The sequence below is a fragment of the Myotis davidii genome, unplaced genomic scaffold (assembly GCF_000327345.1).
Source record: "Myotis davidii unplaced genomic scaffold, ASM32734v1 scaffold455, whole genome shotgun sequence".
Classification (NCBI taxonomy): domain Eukaryota; kingdom Metazoa; phylum Chordata; class Mammalia; order Chiroptera; family Vespertilionidae; genus Myotis; species Myotis davidii.
In genome coordinates, this window is record NW_006287459.1 from 2,168,741 (window position 1) to 2,180,752 (window position 12,012).

General features: G+C 41.6%; 1 protein-coding gene across 1 annotated transcript in view; it reads right to left on the bottom strand.

Annotated features, from left to right (window-relative positions):
* Positions 1–1,407: 1,407 nt before the first annotated feature.
* Positions 1,408–12,012, bottom strand: part of TXK (TXK tyrosine kinase) — a 62,686-nt gene continuing 52,081 nt past the window's right edge. Inside the window, exons 12-15 of the mRNA XM_006759258.2 lie at positions 8,947–9,011; positions 6,609–6,727; positions 4,957–5,114; positions 1,408–2,398 (exon numbers count right to left, since the gene is read on the bottom strand). Coding sequence (XP_006759321.1) covers positions 2,330–2,398; positions 4,957–5,114; positions 6,609–6,727; positions 8,947–9,011 — 411 coding nt within the window. The 3' untranslated portion in view covers positions 1,408–2,329. The remainder of the gene's footprint in view (positions 2,399–4,956; positions 5,115–6,608; positions 6,728–8,946; positions 9,012–12,012) is intronic.

A 12,012-nucleotide genomic window follows, 5' to 3' on the forward strand; every position in this document is an offset into this window, starting at 1 on the left:
CAGTCAAGCCACCCACAGAGAGCTTATGTCAATAACTAATACAAAGATCGGTTGCAAAACAACTCCCTTCCAAAGGGAGTTGTCTAACTACTTCTTAAGGAAAATTTTTCTTTTGTTAGATAGGGAATGCTGACTCTCTGTCCATGGACATTCCAAATCCAAACATTATCTGAGTCTCAGTTACATTCCTGATTCCTGTTCCTAATTTGGTATTTCAAACTTTTCTAAAATGTTAACACAAAAGGAATAGAACTTGCCTACCATCACCATAGATGCTCTTAGAAGTCCCTGCTGCCACCCTACGACTCCCAGGATAACTTACCTGTACCACCACTCTGCTCTGTGCCCTGTCTCCCTGCACTGCATTGATAGTGATGGCAGATGCTCTGTGGGCACTCCCAGCATTTCAGTGTTCGGTATGTTGTTGTTCTCTTTTGAGAGGAGAGTGAGGACTGCTAAGCTTAGTAAAACCCGAGAAAGACACCTTCCTGCCTATATTGGCGCTACTTTATTTCCTGTTATAACATTAACCTCCCCTCCCTCTGCTTTAGCTGCTTAATAGTCTCATGGCCTCTTGAGCTACACTTTCACATCGTTTTACTTGAACTAAGGTCTCAGTGGTAGGAGCCCTCTGTCTTCCCTCCCCGTAGCAGAAGCCACGAGGAAAACAGGTGATAATCTCGGAAATGGCACAGTGTCGCAGACAAACATGCCTGGGGCCCCCATTTGAGTTACCAAGATTCTTCTGGTGCCTGATGTTTGATTATTTCAACGCACAGTTATTGGATACTATTGATATTCAAAGATGTCGTTCTTAGAGTGGGCAAATATGATTTAAAATCGCAACCACTGACAGCCAGCAACTTAGAATCTAAAAATATATATATATAAAACAAGTTCCTTCAGAACCATGATGCAGGGCAGGATAGCATAAAAATAATGGGCTCCTATTGTCAGACCCCACAGTAATGATGTGTGTGCTTTCTATCATAACCTTCTTCGCATGGAACTTCTGAAGCACTCAGAATGATAAAGACCCGTTTCCAATCATTCCTACAAACAGTGCATGAGAAATTAAGATTTTATTATGATTGCTGGTTGCTTAATCATGAATTCAAAACCCTGGACTTCAGAAATGAAGGAGCCTGATGTAACAATTGGTCATCTTATTTTTGCCTCCCTCTTGTTCTTGTGGAAAAACCAAGTCATCTTCTGGTAAGGTGCAGGAGGTACTTTTTATGACAAAATAAGACTTCTTAAGTTGTCCAATGTCACATGGACAAAGTGTGAAATCTTGGAATTGAAATTCAGGCTCTGAACTGCCCCTGACAATGGATGTTGGGTCCAAGTTCCTCTGTTATAGACTTGATTTCTTTGGATGCCAGGAATTGTGCCCTGAGCAGGCACAGGGAGATGGGTCATGCTTTATTGCAAACAAAGCAGACAACTGCCTGGTCAGTGGCACCTTATATACTCACTCCAACAAAAGAGGCCTCCTGCCAGTTAGTGACACTTGTGCTACATTAACATAAGTCGGTTATATAAGGGTGCGGCTGCACAGTACGTATAGTGATACTGCCAAGTCATTGCCTTTTCGCATGCGCATGGCAAATGGGCCTTTAACATCCAGTGTCCTCTGGCCAGAGTCCCCACAACGGGTATTACTGGACAGGGAAATGTTACCAGGGCCTGTACAAAGAACAATGTGTGTTGTCTCCTACAACAATGTTTAAAACTGGAATATAAGAAACTGTCTCCAAAAGCATCAGGTATGTGCAAAAACAATTTGTTAAATAACATAGGGAAGACTACACAGGACAGTTCCAGACCGCTCACAGGCATGTGGTTTGTAAAATGAAGGTTAAGTTTCTAGAAAGATCTGTGTAGACCCAAAGCATGAGATTCTGAAGGGGAGGCTCCTTTAGTCCATGACTTGGCAAAATTTATTTTCATCTTCTGTGCATGGCTGACTGAAGTAAAGAGTGTCACTCCTCTTCAGGAAATAAATTCCCTCCACCTTCAAAGAATCACGTTTCCATGTGCCCTCAGGGGTTCTCGGGCTATTCTTATAAATGCGATAGAGCATTTGTCCCATTTTCATAAATAGGGTATGAAGAATGAAGAGTTTAGAAGACCCTCTCAAACATGTAGGAAATCTGTTGTCAGGATATTCTTAAGTCGTATAAAACATTTGGGAAGCCTGTGATCTTGATAATGTTTCCAAGAGGCAGCAACTCTGAAGGAAGATATTCACCATCAGTGACCCACACAGCTTTTCCTTTTGAGACAATCTGGCGTCACGATCTCCTGGGTTGGCATTCCACTCAAGTCACCAAGTTTCTGCAATCTCAGAGAGAACCCGCAGCAGCTCAGCAAACGTAGGGCGGCCTTTAGGTTTCTGGAAAAGGGAAGCAGAGGTGGTCAGCTCAGACACCAGTTCCGGAACTTGCCAGCACGGACCTGGATCCAGGCTGGTTCTCCACAAACGGAAGAGAAAGACACCTTGGCTGTCCCACGGGGCGTGATTGGCAGTGGCGTGAGGTAGGATGTGAAAATGTAAGATAGAGGGCATTGTAAAGATAAGACGGCTAGAGCTGCAAACACTAGCCACATGTGGCTATGTAAATTTCAACTAATTCAATTAAGTACATTTTGAAAATCAGTTTTCAGTCACATCAGCCACTTTGCAAGTCTTCATGGCCAGGCATGGCCACCATGTTGGATAGCACAGCCACAGCACATTTCTGTCATCACAGAAGGTTCTGTTGGCCAGCACTGCCCGAGATCGATCTGGATAATTTGATATGCATGAGGTAAAGGAAGAGCGGGGAAGGAGGGGGCATCTAGAGTACTAGGCTCCCACACGCAGTCCCAGTTATTTACTACACCTGATCCCCTGTAGAAAGAAGGATTTCAATCACAAAGCAAAAGACATGTTTTCATAAGGGACTTGGCAGGTCCTGGGGCACAAGCTGTGCTTTCTTAAGGCTTAGTTAGCAAAGTCCCTGGCCACGGGCCAAGGACTAGAGCATTTTCCTATGTCACCGTGGGCTGTGGTTTGGCTTTGACTCCATGAGGAAGAGGAGATGACCCTGTTGGCAAATGGAACTACTCATGGTAGCCCACATTCTCACCAAGGCCATAGGTGGCAGGGTTAGACAGACACCCTTAGAGGCATTTGAACAATAAAAAAGAGCAAAAGAAGATGTGAGCTCATGTGAGAATCCTCCTTGAAATTCCAAGAATACATGGTGAAGGTTTGTAGGGGCTGAAGTTCCACAGTCACTAGAGACTATGAAACGTGTGTATCAATGCTATTATTATCATGTTGGATCTAGAGGCACCTAAGCCCTTGGGGCTTTTAGATTACATTGAAAAGTTGTAGGCAAAATCAACTTTGCAAACAAGTATATCAACATAACCAAAACACTGCTTTAATCTGTGTTCCAACTGTTATTTGAGACTGATGTCACTTACTTACCCCTTCTTTGTCTCCTCCCCACAAAAATATAAAATTTCAATACCTATTTTATTGTATGTATATGTATACATACATATCCTATATAATAAAAGCCTAATATGCTAAGTGTCTGGTCATCTGGTCATCTGGTCGTCCACAAAGCGTAATATGCTAATGATATGCTAAGGCTGCTCAACTGCTCACTATGATGTGCACTGACCACCAGGAGGAAGATGCTCCAACAGGTAGATGAGCTTGCTGCTGGGGTCTAGCTGATCGGGACTGAGTGAGATGGGCCAGCCATGCCCTGGAGCCCTTTCATGGTCCCTCCAGGGCTAGCCAACCTCCCATGTCCCTCCCCGTACATAGGCAAGGTCCCTCGACCTGGCCTGCAGCCTCTCATAATCCAGGACCCCTAGGGGGATGGCAGAGAGCCGGTTTCAGCCCGATCCTGCAGGCCAGGCCAGGGGACCCCACTGGTACATGAATTCGTGCACTGGGCCTCTAGTACAATATATAATTCCTGAGCTATTTACAATGTTAATGCAAAGATGTTCTTAAGACAGCTGTTTGCTACTAAAAGCCTGCAAGATTCTTACCAGATCAGTTAGTCATATGTAAAATATTTTCATACACCAGGTATCTTTATAAAATTAATACTTCACTGGGTGTGAACAACCACATCACTCTTGAAATATTGAATTTTTCAGTGTTTGTGGACTGGAGACCAAGTGGTTTCTTTTTCAGCCAGGAGGAAATTCCTCACCCAGCTGTGGTTTTTCTGGGCGGAAACTGTCAGCTGGAAAGAGAGGAGCTGTCAAAATCACTGGGGAGTCTGATGTGACAGGAGGGGTGTATTGAATCAATGCCCAGAAAAGACAGTAGTGAGACATAAACCCCTCTGGCTTTATTTTTAAGCTTGGCATTTCAAGAAAAAGAGAAATTGGGCTCCCTAAAGATCATTTCCTGAGAAGTTCCTGGCACCCTTTCTGCCTTCATTCTGTTCTGGTTTAATCTCTCTATCAAGAGTCCTGAGTGCACCAAGAGAGATGAAACCCACTATGTTTATCCTTGGAAAAGCAAGACAAATTAGTAGAGTGAAGTAAGTAAAAACACCATCCTTCTCTCCCAATGTGGAAGTTTAATAAACCTGATTCTACCTTCAGTTCCCACCCACCAGTTCCTAAAAGGTGTAAACCAGCTAATCACTGAGGCTTTACTTGCAAGAATTTCTGCAGGAACCAATCACAGAAAGATAAGACTTGGAAAAGATCCTGAATTCCTCAGATGAAAGGCCATTGTTAAAAACAGAATAGATTAATGACTTTGCAGTGGGAGTTTCAGAGAGAAAAGTGCTTCGGGCTCTCAGGGGTCATTACCAAGGAACAGACACCTTTTCCTGCCATGATGGGGTCCTGCGGTGAGGTATGTGATACATGGGTCTGCTCTCAGATGCTGGGGCTGCCAACCTTCACGGGAAAGTAAGGGACACTCACCTCATGCCAGCAGTGGTACATGACTTCATAGATGGACATTGGTGCCAGGCGAGGGCGGTACAGCCTGAAGCCTTTAGAAATGGCTTCCACAACTTGCAAATTTGACTTATTTTCAAAAGGCATTCTCCCTTCTGTAAAAACTTCCCACATCAAAACACCTGCAAAGATAATGCACAAAAACCAGAGGGTAGAGAGAAATGGTTACTTAGAACTGAAAGAACTGCCTCAAACTACACGGCATTATCTTCCTCTTCCAGTCTTTGTATCATAATCACCCAGAATGAGACCAGGTCCATCTAGGGATTGTGTGCATCTTAGTTTTAGGACAGGCCTGTAATCTGAGAATGTTCCAGTTGGAAACGATGCCTTTCCTTCCCCATTGGCCTTGTCTGCCTCCCTCTTGGAAGAAATTGCTGCCAGCAATTTCTTTATAAGTATTCTCATGTCCCCACCTTGAAATCAATAAACCTTTTTGCCATTGCACAGAAAACAACAAAATTGACTGAGGCTCTGCTGCCTGCTAAGACCAAGAGTTGACCAGCTAGCAGATGGCTTGCATCCTCCTCCAACACTGGAAGTTAGACTGCTGGGTTGAGCCGAAGACTACCTAGCAAGGGCTCTGCACATACACAGGTGTTGATTGATTGATTGATTGATTCATGAAACTTCTTCGAGTCTCCCAATTTGAGTTTATTTAATAATTCACTTATTCTACAAATTTGTATTAGGTATTAAGAGGCCAGGCCTATGCTAGAGCTAGAGGGTTCTTAAGAATGACACCAGTCCAGGTGCTCAAGAACCGCACTTGTCCAAGGGGGCTGGAGAGAGACAAGTGGGCAGGTAAAACTCCAGTTCTCATTGTTCTGCAGCCACTTGACAAGGCCCTAGGGTTGCTATCCATCTGTCTCAGAACATACTCTCCAGTAGAGCTTAAAATGTCACCTGCCAAGACTACCACATGTCAGTGGAAAGGTAATGAGATCAATGATACAAGTTTAACCTTATTGTGACAATAAAATCCACACCTTGCTGAGGATATAGCTGTCCCTCCAAACCCAAGAAGCCATCCAGGAAAGTCTAGGTGAAAGAGAGTAGATAACCTCCCCCCATTTTGTTGCCACTCTTTGAAAATCATTTAGAAGAACAGACTCCATTGGGCATGGGTCTACAGTGCCTCTTTCTCAGGGAAGAACATTACCCAATATAAGTATCAATTGACAGATCCCAAGGAGGCCCATGTCTAAATTCTACAAAATTTGACGGTAATGAAGGAACTTAGGTGATGTTGCATAGCAGTTAGACAATGAAGTTTATTAATTACATTCGAAAGTCAATGATCCCATCAGATCAGTTTTCCGTACAAGTCTCTGTGGTGTGGCCATGTCGGCTGAGTTTGTCTCCTAGATCAGAAGACTCGATACCCTCTTATGGTTTCACAGCAAGTGCTCAGTGGGAAAGGAAAAGATCCAATAGGCAGACTTATGTCAGAGGTGAAGGACACCAGTTGCCGAAGACAGCCTGGGTGTGTTCAGAACACTTAAGACAGAGAGCACTGTTTTCCAATGTTACATGCTATTACAAAATCAAAATTTTAAGAGACTGGCCTATTTTGTGACATAAAGCTCCATTAAAAGAACATTAAATTCACTCACCAAATGACCAGACATCAGATTTGCTGCTGTACTTGTTGAAATGGAAAACTTCCGGAGGGGACCACTTGACTGGGAACTTGGCTCCAGAAGAACTGATGTATTCATCATCCAAAACGTACCTAAGGCCATCAGATTGCAAAGCACATTGTGTTTCGTGTTACCTCCAAGTTCTGTTTACTTCAAGTCCCTTCAGTGAAGTCAGTTCTAGAAGACAATGTGTTTTACCCCCAAAAAGTTCTGCTTGCCCTCCCTTTTTGTTTTCAAATTGGGAAAGCAGTCCTTAGAGCAGTGGTTCTCAACCTTCTGGCCCTTTAAATACAGTTCCTCATGTAGTGACCCAACCATAAAATTATTTTCGTTGCTACTTCATAACTGTAATGTTGCTACTGTTATGAATCGTAATGTAAATATCTGATATGCAGGATGGTCTTAGGCGACTCCTGTGAAAGGGTCGTTCGACCACCAAAAGGGTCGCAACCCACAGGTTGAGAACCGCTGCCTTAGAGTATTTCTTTTCCAAGCCAAGCCTCAATTTTGTTTATTTTATTTGGGTCTCAAAAAACCATAGCCATTCTTCAGTCCAAAACATACCCTACTCATTATGCTAATTACAATAAAATGTGCAAAGAAGTGTGCTGAATGGTCTAACAACCAAGGTTATAAAAAAGGAAATAAAAATAAATATATAATAAAAAAGAAATTTACAGCTGAATGTCTTCTTTTGTTTCTGCGTATTTTTTGTGGAACAGAGAGGGGGAAATAAAAGTATTTGAACATAATATATTTGAGGTGGAAAATTTCTAATGCATTAAAATGACCCGATAGGGAAGGAAATCAGTAGTAGCTACCACCTCCTTTTAAAAATAACGAAGAAATTGAACCCTCCCTCTTTTTTGAGAATCCAAGAATCTCTTTTTTGGATATTTGCAGAAATATCCAAGAATGGGCATCTGGAGAGAAGAGAGGATAGCCAACATTGCTATGTAGCCTCTTGTCTTGAGTATATAGTATAGTACTTTTACATTTATCTATTAATGCTTCTCCACATTGCACTTCTTTTCCCTATACTCTACCTCACCCCATCTTTAAGGTCTTTATTGAACCAGAAGTCATTCTACTAAAGGGAAAGAATGAATTATAGAAAACAAAAGGGAAAGAACCATTTTTCATAGCTTTTGAGTTTCCAGAGAAGGAGAAGAATGGAATTATTAACAAAATATTTGAGAGAATGGCTCATGTGGGAGAATAAGAGTGAGACCTACCCCCATCACTGCTACCATCTGTCTCTCTAGAAAAGGCCCCTTGAGCTGGGAAGTAGGGGGGAGAAGGGAAAGGGAAGAAATATTAAATCTGAGTGGGTGGCTGAGGTAGAGAGCTGACCCTGCACCCGACATGAGCTGCCCCAGTCACATAGCAGAGAAAGGAGACCCCACGTCACCACAATAGGTTAGTGGAATTCAAAAGCAAAACAGAACCTGTGCCTTCTTTCCCAGGTGGAGCCCAGGAGAGGCAGAAAGATCACAGAGAACAAAAAGCTCTGGATGTGGGGAAATGGGGCCTTAGATAGCCCCCGGGAATGTCAGATATGAAGGTATCTTGCAGTCAGAAACTCAGGATGAGTCAGTGGCCACCTGTGTGGATGGCCAGCCAAGCACAAAACAAGAGGATGGTGACTGCAAGGAAGCCAGTGTCAGTGGACAATAGACAATAACAAGGAGTGGACAGGCCATCCCCCTACTAGTACTATGGCCCCAAGAAACACACAGAACTGGGATTTGGGCCCTGCTGAGAATCAAGGAGAAACCGTGAATTGACTGAAATTAAATTTCTAGCAACCTGGAGGAAAGGGTAAAAATAGAAACTGCAAGGAGTTATAAAGAATATGGTTAGATTTTTTTACACTTTTGAGCTGTAGACTTAAAGTCAACTCCTATGGCAGATAATAGGGATGTATGATGATGACATAGAAAAATCAGAACTGAGCAAACAAATTATTTTTTCTTTCAGAAATATAAATAGCCATATACATACACATATATATATATACTTCTTTCTTAATTTTACACATATAATGAGTAGACTGAGAATTACTTTGAATTTTAAAATATGTCACAGTTTTATTAATGATGATATATGAAAAGAGATCAGAATAGCCCACAGAGTCCATTGACCTCACAGTTAAAATTGGTGCATGTCCTAAAATTCAAAGTGGGTCAGCAGGCCATACAGCCACATTAACAGGGCGGAAAAAGCAAAGCCAATAACATCTTTCAGTTTGTCAATAGACAAATACAAGATTTTCTTTTATGAATAAACAATAGCAAAATATGTCATGTACCTTGTCATTCCGAAGTCTGAAATTTTTACTATACTTGTAGAACTGACCAAACAATTTCTTGCCGCCTATAAAAGAAGAAGAGAACCCGAGTTTGAATTTAAGTTTTGCTTTCGAGTTTCTACTCTCATTTTCCTTCGTTTACTTGGGCCCCAGCCTACTTCTCTCTGTGGGCAGCCTGTTATTTTTATGGTGGCACCTGTGGGGGGTGTATATGATTTGGCATATCTGCCCTCATGTGGTAGATTTTAATGATTCTTCAGAGAAAGAACAAAAAAGTGGAAAGAAATTGTAATACTTTTCTTTTTAAAGATTTTTTTTATATTTTCAAAAAATATCCTCAATAAATATGAGGATTAACTCCATCTTAATGAGGAAAGCCTCTTAAATAAAGACGGTAAATGATGACTCTTGACATAAAAAAATAGTGTGGATTTTTAAATGTATCTTAAATAAAAAGAAGGCTCAACATACATGACAAATAAGGGATAGTCATTACATATCTTTGGGACATGTCATTGCTAATAAAAATTAAGAACTTGTATTTTAAAACTTACATCTCATTGAGTATAACTATTTACAATGATACTTTCACATTTCTTAATATTACCACAGTGAACTAAATATAGTGTTATACAATGCAGCGATGATCTATCTGATGCCAAACAATCTATTTTCAGTCAACCTAATCAAGAAAATTATTATTTGGTTAGTTTGATAGAATTTTTCTCTTATCAAATTTTTGTGATAGAGTTAGTCCTAAAATAAAAGCAAGAATCTTGAAATGGTTAAGTCAGAAGGAGCAAGATGGGAAGATGTGGACAAGGGCTGGCCATCTCAAAGACAGACCACAAGGCAGGGAAAGACTCCTTGTTGCTGATATATTTTAAGTGGCATCCAGGTGGATAAAATAGAACACAAAGGAAAACAATGAAGGAAGAGATGAAGGACAGGAGAGTCTGCGAGAAGACCCCCTGGAGCAAAGAGAATGATCAGAACTGTCACCTGAGTTTTAAATTCTAACCCTTATCAGGAAAGACAAACCTGCAGAGTCTAGGAAGGTGAGCTAGGGGGAATGGATGCCAAATCCATCCACTCAAAAATCTGCTTGATAGCTACTTTGTGCTACTGGGGAATATGCCAGGGAGGATGCAAAAGAATGGTCCTGCTATGTAATAACAATAGTTACCATTGCTGAGCTCTCCTCTGAGCCAAGCACTGAGGTAAGTGCTTATGCATATTAATTCATGTAACCCTCCCAATAAGCCCATATGGGGGAGGTGCTTAAATCACTACCACTTTACTAGTTAACTAGCTTCTTAGCTGGTAAGAAACAGAGGCGAATTTCAACCCAGGCAGTCCAGCTCTGGAGCAGTGGTTCTCAATCTTGACTGCAAAGGGGACTTTCCATGAAACGTTTCAAAAAATATTGATGGCTGGATTTCACTTTCAGAGATCCTGGTTTAATTGGTCTGGGTATGATCTGGGTATTGTGATGTTTTAAAAGCTCCTAGGCCTTGATCTCCAGGAATTTAGAGTCTAGCATTTGTGTAAACAATAAAAACAATTAGGAAGTAGGAATAATAAAATAATAAGTTCCATGCATTATAAGTCATGTAGGACAAGCAATGGTGTGCTGGGGCCAATGAAATTATGCCTCCTTTCTCTCTCTAAAATATTTCAGCTGGAATGATGAATAATATGGTCATTCTGGTCATTGTGATGGAAGTACAGGACTACCTCTAGGTGACAGTAGCAGAGATTTCTCACAGAATGCTCATCGGAGTTCTTTTTGGGCTTAGAAATTAGACATGGAAGGGCATAGAGGGAACAGTATGAATATCATGAACAAATAAGGAGTAGGTAGAAAATGTTTTTCAAGGGGAATAAGCAAAGCAGAAAAACAAACTATTAGCACTTGGGCAAGATAAGCCTTGACTCTATTTACTTATTTATTTATTTACTTACTTACTTACTTAGTTGGACTGTTCTGAACATTACAGAACAGAATGGATTAGTATTTCTAGTCCTCTCGTTAATACCAGTAATGCTGATGCACTTCTGTTAGAACCAAACCACCCCCACATGGGCGGTCTCACCCCTGGGTGAGAACCACTGGAGCTTGCTCTTAGCTATTGTATCTCCAATGCCTGGCAGAGTTCTTGGCATTTACTAGATACTCAATGCCTATTTGGTTACTGGAAAAGAGGAAGGAAAGAAGGAAGGAAGGAAGGAAGAAAGGAAGGAAGGAAGGAAGGAAGGAAGGAAGGAAGGAAGGAAGGAAGGAAGTGAGGGAGGAAGGGGAAGCTGGGTGAAAAGGCAGTGAGATTTTTAATTTTTCGAGGAAATGTCGGGGTTTTTTTCACAGTGGCTGCACCAGTCTGCATTCCCACCAGCAGTGCAGGAGGGTTCCTTTTTTTCCTCATCCTCGCCAGCACTTGTCCTTTGTTGATTTGTTGATGATAGCCATTCTGACAGGTGTGAGATGGTACCGCATTGTTGTTTTGATTTGCATCTCTTGGATGATTAGTGACTTTGAGCATGTTTTCATATGTCTCTTGGCCTTCCTTATGTCCTCTTTTGAAAAATGTCACCAATCAGAAAGGATATATGCACCCCTATGTTCATAGCAGCACAATTTACCATGACTAAGATTTAGAAACAGCTTAAGTGCCCATCAGCAGATGAATGGATTAAAAACTGTGGTACATCTACAGAATGGAATACTATGCTGTGGTAAAAGATAAGAAATTCTTACCATTGGCAACAGCATGGATGGAACTGGAGAGCATTATGCTAAGTGAAATAAGCCAGCCAGAGAAAGATAATATCACATGATCTCACTCATTTGTGGAATATAATGAACAACATAAACTGATGAACAAAAATAGATCCAAAGACAGAGAAGCATCAATTAGACCCTCAAACCTTAGAAGGAAGGTGGAGGGGTGGGGGGTAAGAGGGAGAGTTCAACCAAAGGACTTGTATGCATGCATATAAACCTAACCAATGGACACACACCAGGGGGTTGAGGGTATGAGTTGGGGGGGGGGGGGATGGGGGGAAAGG